Source organism: Drosophila montana, unplaced genomic scaffold, assembly GCF_035044405.1.
Source record: "Drosophila montana isolate Dmon_TW-CO22-7 unplaced genomic scaffold, ASM3504440v1 contig_1505_1, whole genome shotgun sequence".
Lineage (NCBI taxonomy): Eukaryota > Metazoa > Arthropoda > Insecta > Diptera > Drosophilidae > Drosophila > Drosophila montana.
This window is the reverse complement of record NW_026996452.1, coordinates 2176682-2200526: the sequence shown is the minus strand read 5'-3', so window position 1 is coordinate 2200526 and position 23845 is coordinate 2176682. Positions and strand designations below refer to the sequence as shown.

Here is a 23845-nt window from a genome sequence, read left to right as displayed (position 1 = left end):
AGAAAGATGGTTAGAGTTAGATTAGAAAAAGTGAATGGAAATAAAATTAATGAAAGAGGAAGAGTGAAACAGAAACAAGAGTGCATCTACTTAGATTAAAGTGTAATATGGATCAGAGATACAGTTTATTAGATGGCCAACACAACTTGTTAATAACTTAACATATGATCAAAGAATGAAAGCCAGTTAGTCAAAACCAAGAGAATCGCATAGAAAGGCACTATATAAACATGGAGTTTATTTAACTTTCAGCGGAAATTAAACTTTGTGTGCGTTTATAAAAGAGCATAAATGCATACATACAACTGCACATATATACATACACACACATATATAAGTATACCTATATGTTCAAGCTGTAAACAATGCAGCTTCCGAGTCCTTGCAGACAAACATATGTATATATGTATGCACAAACTAGATTTTCTATCAAAATTGCCCTACTAACAGTTTCTAAATCCTGTCTAAAGGCATCAAAAGCCACGCCTGGAACGAGTCTTTCCACAACTTGTTGCCACAAGAAATGCTTGTTAACACTTTACTTGCCACGAAAGCCACAGACAGCCGAAAAGAAGCCGCCCAAGCCAAAGAAAGGTCGCCTCAATAAGCCGCTTAAACTTCGTGACACCAGAAAAACGATTCCACACATTGGCTGTGCACGTGCATTGAAGAAATGGGAATAGGAATGCGAATGGGAGTGGGAATGGGTTCGGGTACGCTGAAATCAATCAGAGTAGTCAAAAAGTCGTCAGTTGTGACTTGTGTACGTGAAAATTGCACTTCATTGCACAGGTGGCCCTCGCGGCCAGAATGACAGCTAAGGGCAGGGCTCGGCGGAACGTCATGTCACGTCAGATGGCGATGGCGATGTCGGCTTCGTCATCGCTGAAAGCCCCGTTCGGGGGCTGTTGCATGTGACAGTTGTGTTAGGTTTATTAAAAAGCTTTGTCAATACATCATGACATCGTGTGTCACTTACACTTGCCCAATCGGTAACTCGCTCTTTCCCTTACTTTCGGCAGTCAATCAACAGAATTTTGCGGTCTGTCTTGAGCGAATGTGTTATTAGGTTTGTTGCAAACTTGTTAAAAAGTCTTTACTAGGTCAAGTTTGGCTCGAATTCTGATGACAGCGTGACTTCCCCTCTGTGTGGCTACTGTTGTGCACGTATATCAATTAAAAGTTATATCCAGCTAGTTGGCTGAAACGAAACCCGAAACAAGTGGCATTGTGTTGTGTAGTATGTGGAGGGCTTTTTGGTATAACAAATGTGTCGGCTAATGTGCCTGACTGGAACTCTGACCAGATCAAGTTGTAACATTAAATTGTTCTGGAAGTTGCCAAGGACTACAGGAAAAAGTGCCTGCTTCTATGAAATACACTTCTTCTTTTTCTATCAACAGAAATTGGCTCGTTTCTTACCGGAAACTGAATTTATAAAGCGCAGTGCTTCCTTTGAATTATAACTTTTTCAACTGCACTCACTTGAAGTTGATTCTTTTATTTTACTAGTTCTACCTTTTGAGTTTTATCTCACTTCACATCATTTTGTTTCTTAAAAGTTATTTCAGTTGCTTAGTTACTTAAACTAGTTGGATTGTTCAAAGATTCCCTGAGGCTACTAACTATTTCATCATTTAAGAAAAATTTGTCAATTAATTTATATTTCTGATCCTAGAAGGCATTGCACAAACCTTATAGATAGTTGAGGTGCTCGTGGATATACGACTAGAACTCGCACATTATAATCTTATGTGTGCTTGTTATGTCAGGGTATACCTCAGTCGAACACTCCCGACTCACAGATTTTTTCCTTAGCCCTAATTAAATAGGGGTGCATTCTCTACTCGTTGATTTTCTGCTCTGCTGGTGTCAGCAAAACTCTTTATCCGCTGGCTTTGACTTTTACCGAGAAATCCAAGTTTAATGAATGAGTTTGTTATCAGCGCTTCGAGCGAAGTGCGTTTCATTATGGATATTCCTGGGACTCCGCGCTTGTGCGGCAAGTGCTTGGAAATTTCTACATTTATTGCTCGTCGTGTTCGTGACATTTTTAAAATCACGTTCAACCGCAAGACGAGCTACAAAAGCCGCACGATATATCGATGATGGCTATATGGAAGTTACGGGCGGCAATATGAATGAATAAATGAATAGCTATGTAGTCTATGTGCGAGTATTTATCGTTATAAATCTGGCTAAATGGCTGCTACTGCAATTGGACGACAACTTTGAATGTCTCTGAAATATTTGGCTTTCATTTTGGGCGACTGTCGACTGGCCGAATGCTAAGTAAATACGCACGGCTACATTTTTCACTTTTACTTTAAGCAAAATTGTAATCAAAATGAGCGACAGACAACAATGACATGACAACAACAAAATAACAGACGTCGAGCATTTTGAATGCACAATTTCGTACCCTTAACGAACGAACAACTGACTGAATAACAAAGTCTGCTGACCGCAATAAAGAACTGTCTCAGCTCTGCACATATCTGATTATAATACATTTTTCAATTCTTTGCTGGATTATCTTTAAAGATCTATTTTAAGAATAATTTTTGTAAGAAATTGCGCTTTTTGACAAATATGTAAGGTATACATCAAAAGAAATATAAAAGACTAGCGGGTATAACCCGGCCTTGTCCGTGCCACAACAAACAACTTGCATACAAACGTTTTCCGCCAATTTTCCACTGTTTCGGGTGGAATTTCCTAAATCGCTGAAACACGTATTCATTATAGTTTGGATATAAGTTTGGATTCTGCGAAAAGTAAGAAACACGTCTCAAATGAATTTTCATATAGATCTTTAGAAATAAATTTGAGCGCGAAATGTCACCCACCAAATCTTTGACCCCCATTTCCACCAAGGAGGGATGGATTTTCCAAAATAAACACATCTGTAATGAATTTGAACAAAGATCTTTGAAAATAAGTTTGAGGCCGATCGGATGGTAAACAAAAAAGCTTCATACAAACATTTTCCGCGATTTTTCCACACTTGCGGGTGGAATTTCCCGAAACCCCGTATTAACGTGCACCTTCATCACATAAGGTAACTACTGTGAAAATTTCAGCTTCCCAGCTCTTACGGGTTGGGCTGTGCGTTGATCATCAATCAGTCAATAAGTCAGTCAGTTAGTCAATCAGTCAGTCAGTGTACATAAATGCAAGAGCGAAAGTTATAAATATTTCCATCAGAATATATCACATTTCTGCCTGCTGATGTATGTACATACATCGTTGCAGAGTTCGCTTGAGTGTAGATACATAACTTTCATTTGATTATTTTGCGATTGCTGGCATTGTAATTTCTTTTCAATTAACAATGCGAACGAAATGAAATTGGTAAAAGCAAAAGTAACGAGCAGAGCTGAGCTCGAGGTACCATAATGCCTCCATATCCATAGTAATACCCGAGCACTGTAATGGCAAATGGCAGCTTGGTAAATTGCTGTTCGTATTTAATAATAAGTACAAATCATAATAATTAAGAAAAAGGCAACAGAGACACAAATTGTGTTTAATTTCTTTTGCTGCCATCAGTTGCCAGCTTTGATAATGGCATGAGGAGGCGGAAGGAGGGTGGGCGAAGGAGGGAGGAGGAAGGAGGGGCCCAGACCACTCACAGGTTGGCTTTTGTCTGTTGCTGAAACTGGGACAATTTGTGCTTTTCAATACAGCATTTGCCGGCCGGCCGGCGCTTGACGCTTTATTTTTATATTTCGTTCTCTTTTTTTTTTATCGCCTCATCATGAGGTGTCGACGACATCTTTTCATTTCTTTCATTTCTTTTCATTGCTCGCACAATTTCCGCAACGCCATTTTACAATTGTCCATGCCACTGGGCCAGTCCATAGCCGGGTCTTGTGAGACGCTGCTTGATTCTTGGCCAGCTGCTGATGATCTCTGAAGCGCACTTCTCTCACTCCCCCTCTCTCTCTCTCTCTCTCTCTCTCTCTCTCTCTCTCTCTCTCTCTCTTCTCTCAGTCTATAACCATCAGTCGGCAAAGTCTCACATTTTTCAGCTGCCGCTGCTGTTGACACAAATCATTCGCTGGAAGTGCTTTCCCTGCCCCTTGTCTTGGCCCTAACATTTCGCTCTGAGCTCCGTGACAAAATGTATCTTGCTCTCGTATCGCTTACACTGAGGTCTAGCACTATAGCCAAATGCAAAAATGTTGGTACACACTCCAGGTTTTCTTTTTGGGGTCGCTGTAACACATATCCGAATGAGTCATTATTCCTTTTTTTTTTAATTTAAAAAACTCATATCTATATTAAGGCAATTTCTTTTATTGGAGCATAATTATGCAGATAAATTGAAGTGTAGAATCTCCTTTTCTTTAGCTTAATTCCGATTTTTTGTTAACTAAAAATATAAACCTATAAGAAAACGGGAAGCTGAAATTCCAGATTATTAATTTTAATTAATTTAAAATCCCATGACATGAAACTAGAAGACTTTAACTAATTAGTCATTTATCCTTATCATTAAGCTTTTTATTTATGTACAAATATAATCTCCTTGTAAAAAATTTGAATGCACATGCCAATTAATTATTCTTATCTTTTTATATTAATTTTTTAACTTCTATTATGACTCCTTTTTCATAACTTTTTCAATGCAGCAATTCAATAAACATTTTTCAAATTCCTGAATTCCATTCGAATGAAATGTAAACTCCACCCAAATTATTTTACAAACATTGCAAATATGCTCGAGCCACATACCCTAAAAGAAGAACTTTATCAACTTTTTTGCACTTGTCTTGTCCCACTCCAAACAAAGACGGATTCAAAAAAAAAACGAGGCAAAAATGTAATTCAAAACATATTTCAAATGCTCCAGTTTTGTGTTTGTGTGCGTGTCGCAAGTGCATGTGTGTAAAGTTGTTTATTAAACTTTTACACCGCAAATGAAGAAAAAATAAATAAAAAAAAAAAAGAATAGACGCAGCAGATGAGGGAACTTGACCATGTCGTTGCCAGTTGCCCGTTGCCCGTTGTTTGCCAAGCCGTTACTTAGCGGCGCCTCCTGCCTTGTCATCGCCATCATCGTCATCATCATCGTCATCCTCTCGAGCCGCTGCTCCTTTCCGCTGCCTAATGGATATCCCCCTGTTTGCGCTGTGCCTCTTGTCGCACTCTGTCGTATCTCGTTTATTGATGCTACATCTTTGCCACTCCAACTGCAGCTTCAGCTCCAGCTCCAGATCCGACTGCGATTCTGCCAGCCAGAAGGAAATTGCGCAAGCAAACAGGCAAAACAGACACATTCATTTTGCTCTTGTTGCTGTTGTTTGGACTCGGTGCCGTCACTCTTCGCCTCTTTGTTTGGACTCATCCACAATCCACATCCATCCGCACTATCGGGCGTTGCCATTTACAAATCTGGCGCATATACTCCTCTCGTATCTGTGCAGGCCACAAACGCAAAGAATGCACTCAGTAGTTTTCTGGACCAATTGCTGGCTGGTCGGGATTGGAAAATATCAGCAAAATGCGAAATCCATTTGAAATTACGAATAAAATTGTGTTAGTCCAACAACAGATTATGGCTTTAAATCAAGAAGCCCTTTCAAAAGTTAAACATTGCTATTTTTGTTAAGATTTCAGTTCGTAATTCTCTGCTATGTGCTTGGTTACCTTTCAGGATTTATTTACAGTTGAGAACACAAGGTATAAGGCGTATTAAATCCTTGTTAGTTAGTTGTCTAAACAAAGGCAAGTTATCAAAGCTGATTAACCAAATGATGCTCGACGCTTTGTATTTTGATAAGTGGCCTTAAGCCGCTTTGCAACACTGAAGTTTGTTGTGTATAATTTTAACAGTTAGAATTCGAGCAAATAAAAAAGTTGTGTTAAACTAAACCAATTTAGCCTGGCCAGCTAACCAACATATAATAATTCCCCAATTAATTCTCTGAAGAGCTTACGGTCAATTACCCAAAAGCGTTTTGCAACACTGAAACTTATGTTGTATATTCTGCAAAGCTGACAGCATTAAAGCAGATTTAGTCTCGAGCTTAACTCTTGTCTTAGGCTGAATGTCATTTAACTGTTTTTTGTGAAAAAAATTAAAGCTCTTTTTGCGTACTTTTTCAAATTTGACAGCACCACAATAAGCTTTAATTTTTAAGTAGACTTAGTGACTTGCCTGCTTTTGAGAAAAAAAAAATACAAAATGCTTGTGAGCACTAGAACTCTTTTTGCGTATCTTTTAAAATTGGCAGTACCCAATAAGATTTAATTTTATAGCTGACTAATTGACTTTACTGCTTTTGGTTAGATAACCAAGAACGCTTTGCAACCCGAATCGAAAAACGTTCATTAATACTGCAGCTCGTTTTGCACATCTTTGAAAATTGGCAGCACTCAATCAGCTTTGATTTTTAAGCAGACTAACTGACTGCATGCATTTGGTTACCTGCTTTTGGGAAAAAATTACAAAATTCTTGTGAACACTAGAACTCTTTTTGCGTATATGTAGCTGTCTAAATGTCTTAACTGCTTTTAGTTAGATAACTAAGAACGCTTTTCAACCCTGAAACTCTTTAAAAATCAGCTTTGATTTTAAAGTAGACTAACAGTCTTACTTGCTTTTGGGAAAAAATTACAAAATTCTTGTGAAAACTAGAACTCTTTTTGCGTATATATTGATGTCTAAAAATATGAACTGCTTTTAGTTAGATAACTAAGAACGCTTTTCAACCCTGAATATCTTTGAAAATTGGCAGCATTAATCAGCTTTAAAACCAATGTTTTGATGTATTTTGTTAAATAACTAAATGCATTCATGAATACTGCAGCTGGTTTTGCAAATCTTTGAAAATTGTCAGCACTCAATCAGCTTTGATTTTAAAGTAAACTAAATAACTTAATGGAACTAAAAAAGTTTTTGAGCCCTGAATCGCTTTCAAAATTGGCAGCACTCAGTCAGCTTTAACTTTCGCACACAATCAGTTATATTTTGCATAGGTTTGGTTAAGTATGTTCGCAGATTATATATCTGAGAGAATCAAATTTTGCTAATGGTATCCAGCTTGTTGTCCTTGATCTACTGCGCCAATTCACATATGAATTGAAATGCGTTCAACTTTTAAACTAGTTTATTTTAAGCTAACTGTAAACATAGCAGCCAGTTGCCAGTTTGATCTGCTATGCTACTTACTCTGATTAATTTCATGGACTTTTGTTGAACTAGTTTCGCCTCCATCCTGCTCAGACTTGTGCAATCATCTCCGGCAAAATCCGAAATTGTGTCATAACATTACAAACAAGCAGTTCAACTTGGCCCGAGCAGCTTTGCTGAACCTGAACCTAGCCCACGATGTGGCAGCTTGTGATCTCAGTCTGGGATTTGAGTGGCGCCGAGACCTGTTTTGCAACTGCAACATTGACGCAAAAGGCAATGCCAATGCAGATGCAGCTGATATGTTGACTTAGGGGCCATCCAGGCACGGCCAGACGTGGCCTGGCCTGGCCTGGCCTGGCACGGCATATCCAGACGAGCCTGTTTGGCAAAAGTGGGTCGACGTCGTGCAATGTGATTTGTGGCCAGCTTTTACAAGAGAGTACAATATGTGAATATGGCCTGACAACGACTCAACTCAACTTCCTTTCTGCATCTCTCTCTCTCCCTCTCTCTCTCTCTAACCCTCTGTAGCGAATGTGTTTCAATGATGTTACTGCCTTCGGGGCGTTCGAACAGTGATGTGTATCCATTGCAAAATGTCAACACAACAACGGCCAGCGTGGGCGGGGCCAAGCCTCTGCTACTGACAAGAACATCATCGCCCCAGCTGACGACGACGCTGCCAATGTTAAATGGCGGCGCCAACGCCTACGCGACGCTCCGCTCCAACTCTTCGGCCGCCTTCTCTGTCACAGTAGCACAAGAAACGGCCGGAAGTCTGTCGGGTACCGGAACACAGGCGACAACAACAACGTCAACGTCCTCACCGACAACAACAGCAACAACAACAACGACTACGGCAATCGCAACAACAACAACAACAACAACAACTGCAACTGCGAACTGTGCTGTCAACTCGGGTTTTGGGACTGGCAGCATCTATGCCCCAATTCTGGGTACGAGTCATGCGAGCGGCGTGCCCATCGGAAATTGGGGCGAAATTGATCGAAACCTGGACGCTGTCCAGGAGAAACTCAAAGCTGGCTGGACAGTCCATGTGGGCAAGGATGGCAGACTCTATTACTGCAAGTAAGTAAATATATATATATATGTATATGTTAATGCATTTAGATATAATAAAAACAAGGCTGCAAACCAGTTTTAAATCGAACCGCTTTGAACCCGACTTCCGATTTGTTTCTTACTACGATCCGAACCTTAAAGCCGAAGCCGAAGCGAAATATAAAAAAATGTGGTCAGCTTAAAATCTTTGGAGGAAGACTCTGCCCAAAGCATTAATGGCTTGGCTTGGATTTTTCTTACCAAAGTTAGAAGATGCCAATTTTGAGTAGAGTACAAATTTAGTCTGTATAACTTTTTATAAAAATATCTGCGACTTGCAATATTTTCAGTAGAACGGGCAACTATGCATAAAAATGAAGTTGTTTCACATTAAAATTTCAAAAATATTTGATTATCCCAGATTTGAACCAAAAGTTCAAAGCGAAACCCGAACCACAGACTTTTTTTCTTTGGCCTGCAGCTCCTTTAAATAATTATATTTTAACTGAAGTGTATTTTAATTATTTACTCGTCTTGTTGGCTGACCTATTGACTGATTAAATTTTTTGGAAAAAACGCAAAATATTTATTATTAATTAGCTGAAAATAATATACAATACCTTAAAAAGAATTTTTGTTATTTATAGATTATTGTTTAAGTGCAAACAGCCCGAGGATATTTATGCATGTATACGTATACGTAATGCATATTTGGGTTAATTATGTTTTCATTGGTATTTGAACTTAATTAGCGTAGGCTTTTGGCCTTTTAATACTCGATTCGAGGGCATCATAAATTTAATGCAAAATGCTTACCGCACTAAAGTAAACTTATCCTATAGAGTAAACAAAAGTTTCATAAAGTAAACTTAAATGAAGTAAATAATACTTGACGCCAAATTAATATTCGGGAAGGAATTTACGAAGACTAAATATAAAAAATACATCTATAGCCAAACTGTTCCACTTGCCGACTTTTAAGATTTCGAAACTTATAATAGTTATTCAAGACGTTGACTTTGCAGTTCTTTTAAATTGATTTAAACAATATTTGGAGAACTCTAACTATAAAAAGCATCTACATATATAGTCAGCATGAGTCTAGAATGTTTAATATATATTTAGAGAGCTGCTATTTCTGCTTGGCTCCTGTGTTAAATATTGTGTAATTATTATATGAATATTATATTTAATATTATTTTAATTTATAAACCTTAATTATCTCTTAAATAACTCAGTTGAAGGTGACAGAAAATTGAAATTTAACTGCAACAATTTCATTTACTATATGTATTATAATATTATTTACACATATAGAATTTTATATGGAAACCTTGAAATGTGCACTCGCATTGTTCACAGAGCATTATTAAGTTAAACACCATGGCCTTTGTTTCAGCCGAGTGTGTCCTTTTCAAAAGGGTCGGGCCGGGCCGGGTCGGGTCAGGGCGGACGGGCTGACGGTCGGACGGTCGGACTATCGGACTGGCTGACTGCCTCTATGAATGCCTGGCTGCTGCACATAAATTGATTATGCACGAAATTCTATTAAATAATTTTACACTTTGTTGCACATCAAACTGAAAGCGTACAAAATGCCATAAGAGCTCGGGGCGTGGCAGGGTGAGCGTGAGCGTGAGGGCGACGCTAAGCGGGCAATATGGGCAATTGGGGGACAGCTGTCTGCCTGGCCTGAACGAATGAGCATTGGTTGGGCTTGACTACGGTTCCACCGGCACTGGGTTACCCAAGCGCACCACATGCTGCCAGCTCTCGGCTCCCGGCTCTCGAGCAAAGTGCAAAACTAATTATCGCAATTGTGTGCAGCTAGGTAATGAAGAGAGACAGCAACGGAAGCCACCAAGGTGGCTTGACTTGGGCTTGGTTGGGTCACGGATTGGGGCTGGGCCGGTACTGTCCTGGTTTGGCCCCAATATGGCTGCACTTTGTTGCATAACCAAGCACATAACCCAATTAGTGTTGATTAATCTCAATTGAAATGCATTTTCTCAGACTGTACATAAAATGGGCCACATCCCGATGGGATGCAGAGCTTGGGGGATTGTCGACAAGTTCAAGGTCAAGTGTAAGCAGATTCGGATAGTCGCACAAGATATTAAACGCACTTGAAGGCTGTATTAAGCCTGAGCTACAAAACCAATTGTGGATTGTGCCAACACCTTGCTCTTATTAAACGCTGAATCCATTAAAAATGGATAAATGGGTATAATGTATTTGTGCAAATGTATGTAACAGGCAGAAGGAAGCATCTCCGAGTTGATCTAGCCATGTCCGTCTGTCTGTCGTCTGTCCGTCCGGATCTCAGAACCTATAAAGGCTAAAGACTTGAAATTTTGAACGTATTTGCTCCCGCGCAATACGAGTTTGTTTCCGATAATCTATACCTTGCCCCGTTTCCAAATAATCGATACAAATCGATATCGAAATCCTGTTAGGTTTTTAGAGCTAGAGCTAGAGCCACCTCCCCGCCACCACAGCATAGTTAGAAATCAAGTATAATAAATAAACAAATTTATATTGCCCACCAATTTAAGCCACAATTATATTGCAATTGTTCTTTTGAGAATATACGAATATTCTAGGGCATATTAAGATTTCGTGTTGAAAATTTCATCAAAATCGGTTAGGAAACACAGAAGTTATTAAAGAAAACGGCTGCCCACGTGTTGGTGGCAGCTAGCTAGTCGGCAACTCCCGACTAGAGGCTCTTACCTGTTCCGTTCCACTGTAATTAATTATTCATTTTCGAATATCAACAAATTACGCGATACCTGGCCAAAATATGCTTAGATAAATCCCATTGATTGGCTCCCAAGCTATTTAAGGTTTGTGGCTGGGTCTTCCTTAGAAGTTTTATATTCCTAACCAAAATAAATATGGTTTAGATCGGGTTTCGGTTCGGCTATTCTTTATACAAGGTTTTGCCTAAAACTTAAAAAATAAATAAATGGGATTCCGAGATCCGACTTGCAGCCTTGTGTTAAGCTCTTGTATCGGAATCAATCAGCTCTGCCCCTTTTTAAATCCATTAAGGAAATCTTAACTCTTAATATTCTTAATTCGCTTACAGCCATTTGACGCAATCATCTGGTTGGCTGCCCGCCTGCGAGGATTGGAGCAAGCATGAGGAGCTCTCCTATGGTTGGGAGCGAGCCATAGATTCCAAGGGTCGTTCCTACTATATCAAGTGAGTAGAACACACCCCAACCTAAATCGAGCTGTCCAGTTTAATATCCAATACCCATCCAATAGCCATCTGAACAAGACGACTACCTATGAGGCGCCCGAGTGCATACGTTGGGATGAGCATCCGCCAGAGCCGCGCCATGTGCAGCTGCAGCGCAGTGCCAGTCTCGGCTTTGGATTTGTGGCTGGCAGCGAACGGCCGGTGATTGTGCGCTTTGTTACCGAGGGCGGACCCAGCATTGGCAAGCTGCAGCCAGGCGATCAGATACTGGCTGTGAATGGTGAGGATGTCAAGGATGCGCCACGCGATCATGTCATACAATTGGTCCGCGCCTGTGAGGCGCAGGTCTCGCTGCTCGTCTGCCAGCCCATGGCCCACTGTGTGCTGCCCGGTCGCAAGTCCACGCTGCTCTCAGCCGGCAAGCGGGCCAAGCTTCGCACGCGTCCCAGTCGTGTGCGTTTCGCGGAGAGCGTGTGCGTCAATGGAGCGCCACTGTTTCCGGTAGGTGCAGCAGTCGGTAGGCTGGCACGGCTTATATTTAATTGCTTTTCCTGCCTCCCACTCACAACAGCCATCGGCTTTCTCGCTGGGCGACATTTGTGTGCCGCCCATGGCGAATGTGCTCAAGGTGTTTCTGGAGAACGGCCAGACGAAGTCATTCAAGTATGATGCCACCACAACCGTGCAGGACGTGGTCAGCTCGCTGCTGGACAAGCTCTGCCTGTGCTGCGGCGAACTCTTCAGCCTGGTGCTGGAGCATGTCAAGAGTCTAAAGCGCAACAAGCTCACGCTACTCGATCCGCAGGAGTCGCTGGCACGCGTAAGTCCAATCAGCCCACTTTCATATGCCACGTGCTAATGATTTTTTTTTTTTTTCGATTTTGCAGATTGCTGCACGGCCGGGCGCTCACAAGCTGCGCTGCCTGTTTCGCATAACTTTTGTGCCCATTTCGGCCGCAGAGCTGGCACAGAGAGATCTGCAGGCTCTGGACTATCTGTACATGCAGTGCTGCAACGATGTCAACCAGGAGCGCTTTGCACCGGAGCTTCAGCCAGAGCTGGCACTACGTCTGGCCGCCCTGCACATGCATCAGCATGCGCTGGCCAACAACTTTGCGCCCGCCAAGCTAACCGTCAAGCTGGTCGAGTGAGTACCCAGTCAACTTTTCACAGAGTTCCCCTTTAGTTTGTATTCCATAACCACTTTTCGGTCTCCTTTCTAGGCGTGAGTTCGGTCTGGAACGCTTTGTGCCCGTCAGTCTGTTCGAGGGCATGAAACGTAAGGAGCTGCGCCGGCTCATTTCTCACTTCTTGAAGCTCAATGCGGAGATGACGGGCTCCTCCAGCAAGGTTCTAACCCAGCTGCAGGTAAGCAGATCCAAAACAATTTGTTAACGTAACTCAATGCTATGAAAATCAGAAAGTAATAAAAAAAAAATACTAAAAAAGCAGTTCCTTTGATAGGACTCGAACCCGTAACATTCTGCACTACGTGCAACCGCCTCCACTCAACAGTCATACCAACACTTGCAATGCTGTTGATAGAATTCAATAAAGACGCGCGTGTGTTTGCGGTAGCTGCCGCTGACACGTAGGCTGCCAATGTAATATTAACTTTAATATCTTCTGTATTTCTTAACCGATCTGTATGAAATTTTCAACAGTAGATCTTATTGTACTTTAGAATATTTGTATATTCTCAAAAAGTCAACTGCATTCAAACTGTGGCCTTAATTGGTGGGCAATATAAATTGGTTTGCGGACGGACAGACGGACGGAAATAGCTAGATCGACTCGGCTATTGATGTTGATCAAGAATATATGTGCTTTATGGCGTCGGAGATGCTTCCTTCTGCCATACATACATTGGCACACATACATTATACCTTTTTAACCCATTTGTAATGACTTTAGGAGAAAAAATAAGTAGAAATTAATCCCTGGTCTATCGCTTACTCATTATATATTATGAATACATAATTTTTAAAATAGTTTCTCCACCCACTAAGCCATATTCAATAGGAAGCGAAATATAAATTAATGTCTTATGGATGCCATTAACAGAATGATAGTAAATCTTTTATATGATACTAGCCATTATTGAAACTAAATAAAAACTTAAAAAAATACTTTGTTTCCTTGCAGGCGAAACTCCATTATCTAGATATAATCGCTAGTTTACCAAGCTACGGCGCCAAATGTTTCAGCACAAACCAAAGAGAGGGCATGGAACGCGTTCTGCTCGTGAGTCCACGCTTCGGCCTAAGTCAAATATCCAGTGCCAGGAATTCGGTGGTCAGTCGACGCTCCATCAACAATGTCGCCAATTGTTAACCTAGCCTTTTGTTTTTGCCACAGCCACAGCCCATATCGGCCATAGAGGACTTTACGCACGTGGTGGTGCATCGCGAGGACGACATCACCTGCAGCGTATCCATTTACATGCTGGGCGATCGCGCTGTCAAGTTTATAATGGAGGATCGCGATGCCTGCGAATTTAGTCTGGTGCTGAGCGGCTACTATCGCCTGCTCACAGGTAAGATAACGCATTGGACCAAACCGGATGGCAGCTCAATGTGGATTTTCTTGCAGGAAACATGCTGAATGTGCTGCGCGAGCGTGAACCGCACGAGGAGGACAATGCACCCGCCTTCTTGTCACAGCACACCGTGCTGCCCGCTAGCTGGAGCTATCTGTTGCCCTTCCATACCCGTGCGCATAGCGTTAACTTTCTGGTGACGCCGCCATATCATCCCATGCCGCATCAGGCGGTGCTGTCACAGCAACCGGCCGCACAGCAGTTGTCCGCCCAGCCGCAGGCGCTGCCCTATGCAACGGACTTGGATCTGCACAGCGTAATGGCCACCGAGCTGCTGGAGGAGGCGGCCAAGGACTCGGGCCTGAGCGACAGCAGCGGCAGCAACTATTGCAGCGAGGGACGCAGCCTGCTTGCCGTCGAGGCCAAGAACGAGCAGGTGCTGCGGCGCGTGCAGGAGCTACAGCAGCTCGTCCAATGCTCCGAGCAGTATCTGAACGAGCAAGAACAGGAACTGCAGCAAATGCCCAGACCGCAGCAGCAGCAACAGCAGCTGGGCCATGGCGTGGCCATGCTGGAGTTTGACAGTGACTGCGACAGCCTAAACAGCAGCAAAGTCTCCTCCACGGAGGAGACAAACGTCAACCAAACGGGCGGCGTTGGCACGCCCTCGCTGAAGCACAGCGACTCGCTGACCCTGCTGGCGGAGACGATTAGCCATGAGCTGACCGGCATTACGCAGGGACTGAATGCCATTCCGGAGCCGGTGTCAGCATCGGCACCGCCCACGCCCGCCACACCCAAGCGCAAGCCCAGCCTGTGCAGCACCTCCAGTCCACGGCCACAGCGCAAACTGAACGGCTTCAGTCAGTTGCTCAGCGATCTGCAAGCGCTGGGCACGGATTTGTCGCAGAGCGAGAGCGATTCCGAGTCGGTGGCCTCGCCAGCGCAATCGCCAACGACCCGGCGGCCACAGCAGCTGCTCCAGGCGGGCATCAAGCAGCAGCTGGCGCAGCGCAGCAGCTTCGGGCTGCACAGTCCCGACGGCAGTCACTTTGGCGCCGAGACAAAGGACTACAATTTGCGCGAGTATCTGCAACAGCTGAAGGAGATAAGCAATGTGCCCGCCGCGGACACAGATGTGGCCGCTCGCCAGCTGTCCGAGATCTACGGCTTCGAGGTGCGTGAGGATACGTTCATTGAGACGGATACGGATTTAATTGATTTGCGTGCCATTCCGCCGCCCCAGACGCCCGACGAGCTGGACTCGCTATCGCTGCTGAATGCGGCGCCGCCCAAAGGCTTTGAGGGCAGGGCCGAGGAGCTGGATAGCTTTCTGCAGCAGATGCTGGTGGCGCCGCCCACACAAAAAGCCACGCCCGCCAAAGAGCTGACGCCCGAGGAGATAATGTCGTTTATAATACCGCCGCCACCAAATCTAGAGACGCAGCCCGAGGCGGAATGCCTGTACAGCAACTCGGTGCAAGCCAAACGTGATTTTTTCCAGTCTGTGGCCAATGGCAACAACAGCAACCACAAGGAGCCGACACCGCACGTCATTGAGTATCCCACCGTGGAGCGCAAGAGCAAATTCAGCTGCTGTCCCACATCCAAGAAGGAGGACGCAACCCCGCCCGAGGAGCCGTTGCAGCCAGTGCAGCCACCACCACGCACACCCACCACGGAGCAAATGACTCCGCCGCCGGCGCGTCCCCCGAAAAGCGCCGAGCTGCTGCAGCGCTACTCACCCAAAAAGCAGGTGCGCATCGTTGGACCGGTAAGTGTGCCATTGCGTGAGCTGTGCCCCCCACAGCTTCCGCCACGCAGCAGTTGCACAACCAGCTCGGAGCCGGCTACGCCGCAGACAGCGATTCCAAATGCAATAGCAGCCACATCAGCGGTGAGTGCGCCCAAGAAACCCCCGCTGCCGCCCATTGCCAGTCGCCCACGTCCCGTAAATGGCACGCCCATACCCGCCAGCACAACAACAACAACTCCGCCAATACCGGCCACAGCCCGCCTACCCAATGCGCATTCCAACGGCGGCCAGCCGGCGCTGCCAAAGAAGCCCCAGCAGCTGCATGGCGAGAAGCTGTTCATCAAGAACGGCCACCTCATCGACGGCGAGGCGCTGCTGGCCAAAACCGATGTGGCCATGGCCGGCCTGCTCATCAAACTGGATCAGGTGGCCGCCCAATGCTCGGCCGCACAGTCTGCCGGCGGCGGCACCAGCATCGATGAGGATAAATTCCAGCGTGCCCGCAACGAGCTAACGGAACAGACACTGGCCCTGGTCACGGCCAGCAAATTTCTGGTCGCCTCCATGTCCGATATGACGCTGATAACGCTGCCCGATCACCTGACGTCCTGCCTGACGGCCATCCGGCGTATCACGGAGCTGGCACAGGACATGACACGGCACACATCGGCGCCACTGCAGACCCGCAACATTGTGCTCAAGGTGCACGATGTGGCAAGCAGTTTCCGCGAGCTGGTCAGCGTACAGATCGGACCCATTGGCGCTGGCCAGCTGGCGCTGCAAGCCGAATGCCTGGCCAATGTGCTGGCCACGCTGCTGCGCAGCCTGCGCGTCTTTTCGCCCTAGATGCAAACAACGCACGATCCCAACCAACAGCATGAGCATGAACACAACCACAGCATATCGTTTGCCCGTATATATACACAGCCAAAGACAATATAAACACTAAGATGAAAGTAACGCGCCCATACATTTGAATGCGACGCAAAATTCCTAGCCTGGCTTCTCATCTGGCTTTTCCCACTTCACACGACACGGCAGCCGACTGGCTGTTCGCTCTCCAAAAGCCAGACGAATGATTGCCGAACGACACGAGCAACGAAGTTAGTCGCCAGCCTGCCTTCAGCAAAGCTGGTCGATATGACTATACTGCCCTTATAAAGCCGAAGCGGAGAGTACCTTCTACTTTTAGCTTTTTCGCTCTTTCTGTTGAGGAGCGCAATAATACTGATTTGGTTTTTGTTCTCAATTTTTGTTGTATGGCGTTACTCATATTAAAGTTTATATTGTGTTTGGCACAACTATCTAACTAATTCATAAATAGCTAAATACCCCATAAACATACTTATGCAAGTGTCTGCAACTATTTTACAGGTAAACAGCAACGTCAGAGAGTCGTTGGTCTGAACTTAGGCTAGCAATTGATACGTAAACAGCTCTAGCGGAAACTCGAACATAACCAAATCTATATATCGTGTTCAGATCCTTCAGATATACAAATACATATATATTTAAAATATATATAACCAAAGTCAGCCATTTAGCAAGAATCTAAGTTTTCTTGATTGAATCCTATCAGCTACTTAGCAGGTGTCATATTTTATTTTGTAAATTAACAACTTTTAGCTTTTGATAATCTTATTTATAAGTTTACCAAGAGATGCGATAATTACTTTTTCTGTGAAATGCTCAATTTGAAAGTTTTCTTTTAATATGCTTGAAGCTGGGAAAACTTTGTATGTCATATAGTCTACATCTGAACACGATCTTAACATATATAATAATTAATATATAAAGTTAAATATTTAAACTTCACATCTAACTGCATGCAACTAACTCGAATTTCTATGTTATCTCTAACAAATAATAATCATTTTCCAAAAACTCAAACTTTTTAACAATGTATGTGTCTCTCTAATTGTTATTAACGATAAACCAATTTAAGTAAACATCATGACTTGAGTGTAGACCAATTTATATATGTATATTTAAAAAAAAATATTTAAAAAAAATAAAACTATACAAAATATGTTAATTTTTAAATTACGGCATTAACATATTTTCTTATGTATGTAATACATACATTAATAAATACATACAATTTACAAACATTTCATATACATACATATTATATATACATATGTCTAACAAACAAAAAAAAAATCGACCAAACAATAATCAAAATTTTAACTTGTGATATAAAAGAAAATGAATTAGTGAAAATCCTATTCTTTGTATTTGTTCAAACCAATTTTTTTACAACAATTCTTTGTTAATAATACATCATAATACATTTTTGTTATTGTTTATGTCATCTTTGTTGTAGTGTCTTTAATTGAAGTACAAGAATGCGCACTAAGTTGTAGCTTTAACTAATATATAATCGTCTATTGTTTATTATTAAAGCAATAATAATTATTAATCAAATAGAAGAATATAAAAAACAATTTAGTAGTGATTATTCAAACTAAAATGGTTTTGTTTCTATTTTGTTTTAAATTTTGTTAAACATATAATAAACATAACCGTTTGAATAAGAAATACGTACACATATACAAATATAACTACAAGTAATAATACATATTAAGTATATACATACATATATTGAAAAATGTACAATGTAAAACATATAACTGTTTATGTATATCATGCAAAAGTAAAATATTTAAAATAAATTCAATAAACATACCAAAGGCACAATACCTCTATTACTAGAACGCATCGGGAAACTAAAATACATATGTGGCATGAAAACTGGGAACAGTTTTATTCAAATATTGTTGCCAAAGAAACCGTGCTGTTAAACGGGGCGAATGGATGCATTTAAAAAAGTCTGCAATCGATCAGGCAGCTCTGTGTGTCTGTCAATTAGTCTTAACAGAGTACTTGATATTTTTACATTTAAAGTGTTGCCAAGTCAAGGTTAACGGACAGGCGCTGTTATTCTGGCAATACGAATACTTATTAATAGATATCGATAGGTAATCGATCATCGCTAGACCAACAGACGAGACAGCTCGGCGGCAGGCGGAACTTTCGCGCGGATTTTAATTCTGTTGCACACAACGTTACGTTCAGTATATAAGTAAAACTCGCAGTGCAGACAGCTTGGCGCCCGCGTAGTTTTTTCGCCAGCGAAGTGAAAACCGTTGTGATTTTTTGGCGCTAAACTAATTAAAGCTATTAAATATGAATTTAAACGTGGCAGACGCTGAAGATCAACAGCTATACAATAACTTGCAGCTATTAAATTCGGAACTGTGCTCATTGGTCGATGACAAAGAGTCGCGTCCCGTACAGTTAACGAACGGCAAGAGAAGCGGCGCTGGAAGCGTGCTGCAAGAACTCAATCACAGGGTAAACGAATTGACATTAGATTCGAATGCGCCACAATTTGAGTTTCATGGATTTGGATGCATTCAGTCGTTGGGTCTGCCCAAGCGTCTGCTCTGCTCGAACGACGGCGCCGTCAAAAACAAGTCCAAATCGAATGTTCAAGGTCATTTTGTTGCGCGCCAAAATAAAAGGCAACCGCAGAAGGAGAACTTGTGGCATCAGGATGAGTGTGGCGCGCTGGCCATCGAGCAATCTGTTGAGCTGTTGGGCAATTGGTGAGTGCTGCAATAGCATAATTCCCAATAACAACGGAATTAATATATTCATCTTAACAGCACCGAACGTAATCTTATGCTGCGTCTGATGGATTTATTTAAGTCGATGCATGAGCACATTAATTCAGAATTGCCAAGTCATCAGCTAAACTCGATGCCATCCGATTATGTTTTCGACTTGCCCACAAAGCAATCAATGCCCAAAGGCTGCAATATACGCCATCAAGTACAGGTGCTGTGCACCAAACTGGAGCGCTTTATTGCACGCCAGCGTCGCATCCTGGAGACCAATCGCCACTTCGACTACACCAAATATACTGAATGCGATGGGCTACTCAATAGCGCCTCGGATGGGCAACAGGCTCTCAAGCAGTTCACAAATGTGGATTTGCGTCAACGCAATTTTCAGTTTATCAGCCGTTTGGCTAATGGTAAGTTCCTCCTTAGACATGAAGATTGGGATATGGATTAAGTTCTTATATTGTAGACAATGCTGTTCTGCTGGAAATGCTGCTGCTTAATCTGCGTGAACGTATCAAATCGGCTCATATTCACGTATACGTTTTTAATTGGGAAATGGATATCGAGCATCGCTATTCTGCGTCCATGACAGCACGTCTCGAGGAGACGAATAAGAGAGCTTTGGCATTGGCTGCTGCTGAGTTTCAGGCAAGTCAGCCACGTGAATTTAGCTTCGAGGAAAAGCTAATAGCTAAACACTATCAGCTGGAGAACGTTGTCAGCTGCGCCAAAGAAAACGAGGACTTTCTAACAGCACTGCTGCAGTCGCCCGAAAACTACTTTCCACCAGAGATCATTGCCCTGTGCGAGCCTCCCAAGAATATCAGCAAGCTGCCACAAATCCCACCTGTCTCTGCCTATGAGGCTGTAGATAGTTTGGAGCATTTAGTCTTTGGTGGCGATATTCTCGAAGTGGCGCCTTCATCCCCGCCAAGAGTCAGTCATCGCTCCCATGTTCCAAAGTGTAACCGAGGTTAGAGCTTTGAGGAATTGAGACTAAATATTAAAATTAATTAATCAAAACTCACAAAAGTGACAGTTAAGGTCTAACATATAAAGAAAATACAAAAAATTGATAGACATTTTATAAGCTTAACGGATTGCATCATTATTTATAATTATCATTGAAAACTATCTACAACACATGGGAAAATGTAAATGTATTATTAACCAAACGAAAAAATCTTGCATTGAAGAAAGCTTGTTATTTTAATAAGAAATAATTATACATAATGTTTCATTTTGAACATATATACAGAAGCTGTATAATTGTTATGCATTAAGATTTTATTTTGATTTTAAAAAGTCGTATGAACCTTGTTAATTTTTGTCCGCAAAACAAGAAAAAAATGTAATTAGATTTAATAATCTATTCAACTACATCTTTGTAATCTTTTATACCATTTTAAAAGCAACTATAGGTCAGTCAATCCAGTTTTGATAGGAACAAAACTTGTTCATTTTATTGTTTTATAAAAATAAATTTAATTAAGCTTAACAACGAAATGCAGACTACTGGCTAAACTTAAAGATCTGAGAAGAGCTGCTCGAGCGGCAGTTTACCAATGGTTTTATTCAGAACAGCTTTGAAGATCAGACCCATAGCGCCGGCTATATCTGACTTAAGTTCATTGAATACCTCACGCCAGTTTTCGTTAATGAGCACATGCAAGTTTTCGCTTAGTTCCTTCTGGCCATTAAATAGCCCGTCAAGTTTGTAGATAACACGCGACGGCTCCAACCTCATCTTAACTTCGGTGACCTCCGCATATGTCTGGTGAGGACCCTTGGACACGGTTGACAATTTCACGACAGCATGCACCTGACAATTTTCTACGATTTCCATAGTTAGTATCAAATATTATTTAGATAATTATGAAATGATGTACATACCGAGGACAATTTGGGCATTGCCTTTTCCGACTACGGGCAATATCAATACCCTGCCCTCTACGCTATATGGACCCCTAAGCGTTATTCTCGGGGAAGCCATATCGAAAACAATGGGACGACTCAGATCTTTGGTGAAGGCGCTAAGAGTATGGGTATAAATTATTTATAAATTCAGCTGAAAATTAATAGACATCTATATATAATTATATTCAACTTACGATACCCGCTGGACTTGCGCTTCGCTGAGACCGATCAAATCTGCGTTGGAAAAGCTGAGATCAATGCTGACCGGGCTATTTGGATTCTTGCCAAGGCTCAACTTTTTGATACGTAGCGGATCCAGTCGGACCAGACCTAGCCCTTTGCTGCCTGTCGCGGCATAGTTCCTGATCACATAGTTCATGCCATCTAATAGGCACTTCTCATCCGCAATTGTGCATTTTTGAATGTCAGCGGCTGGAAGCCCAGAACAAATACATTATTGTGGCAAAATCTATTCATTAGCTATGACATACGAAGATCGGGGTCGTATCCATGCGAGTATTTATTCATAGAGCTTAACACCAATAGCGAAATGACTAATTTATGATATTCCATTTTAAGGTAATTTTTAATATGCTTGCTTAGCCGCCTTCGAAAAGTTAACTGATCAGCTTAGCTCCAGATGAGTCCACTTTTATAGGGTTTGTTTCTCGAGAACACGCTTTAAAACATTTATTATACTGCGATATTTAAATTTGATCCGAGCTTATTATTCCAACGTTGTTAAACACAAAACTAATTTTCGTCTCGTTTTGGCATTGACTTTCCGTGCTCCTGCACTTAGGCAAATTATGGGAATACACTTTCTTATACCCTATAGCAAAAGTACGAGCGGTTCGATATAGTTGCATGTCGACCAGGCCATGCAACTCCATTTTTTCTTTCCCTTTTCTGAATAAGCTCATGATACAACACATATTTAAATTGCTGTATTAAATATTTTAAATTAAGTTCCTCAAAAATTGTAAATATTCAAGAAAAAATATTAAACTAAAAATCCTTAAAATAAAAACACAGCTTCACAAATATTTTGCTGATTTGAGAATGTGTAGTAGATTTAGATTTCCCAAAACTACTACAGGGTATCTTTTTTTTTGGAGCTACTTGGTAAAACTAGCCGTGTGAAATGGAAAAATAATTTTCATAAAGTTTTCAATATGCCCTTTGAACTGAAATTGTTGTTAATCCGCAACAAAGTGTTACTTTGTTTCTGGTCTATTGCACTTGCTTGAATTAACGAGAATATTTGCCACATTTGACTAATATTTTTTATTGCCTTTTTATGATTTTAATCAAAGGCTCGAATCCGCTTTGAACTGGTTTACCAAAGAGTTAAAGCACCATAGAAACGACTATTTAAATCTTTCTGTCAAATTAGAATATGAAGTGTCTGGGCTTAGGAGCAAAATTAACTAGCTTGAAGTGTATTTACTCTTCGGCAAGCTTCTCGGACTAAAGTTGGGAACTCCCTTCGCCTTTTAACCTATTTAAGTGATCTCAATTAAATGCAGCTTGTAAATTGTCGTGATTTTATTACTGAATTCCTTGTTTCCAGCTGACAAAGCTTTCTCGTATACTGGGGTTATGCTAGGTTCCAGAATCAAAATGTACGGCAACAAGGTATTCCCGAGTCGACTTTATAATCTGGATGAGTAAGTAATTAGCCAAGTCGATTGATTATTTTTCTTGTTCCAGAGACTATTCAATCTAGTTACACCAAGTTTGATTTGTTACCTCTCATTTATAGGGACTGACAGAAGTTTTCCGGCCTTATCGTTTTCCTCAAATTTAAGCAGCTTTTCAGCTTTTGCAAATTTCAACTGTTTAAAAGTGCATTATGTATATATGTGGAAGTTAGCTTGAAGTGGATTGAATTATTGTCCACATTTGAAGAAGAAGGAAGGAAGAAATATCCGAGGCACAAACTTCAGTAACTAATGCTATATAAATAAATCCACTTCAAATTTAATTTATCTTCTTCCGCAATAATTGCTGCTTTTCTAATGAAACTTTATTTGAAAAGTGTACAGCATCATTTTGGGCTGCATTTAATTTCCCGATATTTAAATCAGACGCCACAGAAATAGGCAACGGAAATAATAAAATAAATTATATGTGAATACTATGCAATACTTTCAAGCGATTACTGCTCACGATATCTTAATTGGTTTATTTAGTTTATATTTTACAAGGTTAGGTATTGTCGGCTATAGAATCAGTGAATTAATGAATCAATCAAATGAATTAGCGATAATATTAGTTTTTTCCTATATATCTAAGTTTAATGAGCAGTGCTGTAATTTCAGCTGTTTTCTAGCTAAATCCAAAGTGATTTTATTTAAGTTATGTCGAAAAAATATTCGGTAGCCAGTAAAATAAATTATTTAATATAGGCATAAGCTTCGGGTTACTTTCATATTTGGTGTTTATTTTCTGTTTAAGATAATATTATTTAATTTAAGATAACCTGAAAGCTACCATTGGTTAATAAATAAATAAATGTATAGAAGCTTCGGGTTACTTGGATGGATAATCCAGAGTTCAAGCACTGCATGAAAATTGATCATTT

The 23845-nt window shown here is 41.6% G+C and overlaps 3 protein-coding genes across 4 annotated transcripts in view; 2 read left to right on the top strand and 1 right to left on the bottom strand.

Annotated features, from left to right (window-relative positions):
• Positions 1-18393, top strand: part of LOC135434070 (uncharacterized) — a 37965-nt gene extending 19572 nt beyond the window's left edge. Inside the window, exons 2-10 of one of the 2 annotated variants that reach the window (XM_064690444.1) lie at positions 7676-8233; positions 11298-11414; positions 11480-11915; positions 11986-12234; positions 12302-12561; positions 12638-12782; positions 13560-13709; positions 13779-13950; positions 14007-18393. In XM_064690444.1, the coding sequence (XP_064546514.1) occupies positions 7689-8233; positions 11298-11414; positions 11480-11915; positions 11986-12234; positions 12302-12561; positions 12638-12782; positions 13560-13709; positions 13779-13950; positions 14007-16555 (4623 nt within the window). In that variant the 5' untranslated portion in view covers positions 7676-7688 and the 3' untranslated portion in view covers positions 16556-18393. Of the gene's footprint in view, positions 1-7675; positions 8234-11297; positions 11415-11479; positions 11916-11985; positions 12235-12301; positions 12562-12637; positions 12783-13559; positions 13710-13772; positions 13951-14006 lie in introns of both variants that reach the window. The other variant, XM_064690435.1, reaches the window with a different exon arrangement.
• Positions 18394-18712: 319 nt separating this feature from the next.
• bam (bag of marbles) lies at positions 18713-20526 on the top strand. The gene is made up of 3 exons (XM_064691790.1): positions 18713-19320; positions 19381-19751; positions 19808-20526. Exons 1-3 carry the CDS (start codon positions 18899-18901, stop codon positions 20317-20319), a joined length of 1305 nt encoding a protein of 434 aa, XP_064547860.1. The 5' UTR covers positions 18713-18898; the 3' UTR covers positions 20320-20526.
• Positions 20527-20771: 245 nt separating this feature from the next.
• LOC135435333 (protein takeout) lies at positions 20772-21903 on the bottom strand. Its single transcript, XM_064692342.1, has 4 exons — positions 21750-21903; positions 21453-21690; positions 21235-21374; positions 20772-21174 (listed from the first exon to the last, which is right to left on the bottom strand). The coding sequence occupies exons 1-4, from the start codon at positions 21829-21831 to the stop codon at positions 20867-20869; spliced, it is 768 nt and encodes a 255-aa protein (XP_064548412.1). The 5' UTR covers positions 21832-21903; the 3' UTR covers positions 20772-20866.
• Positions 21904-23845: the final 1942 nt, after the last annotated feature.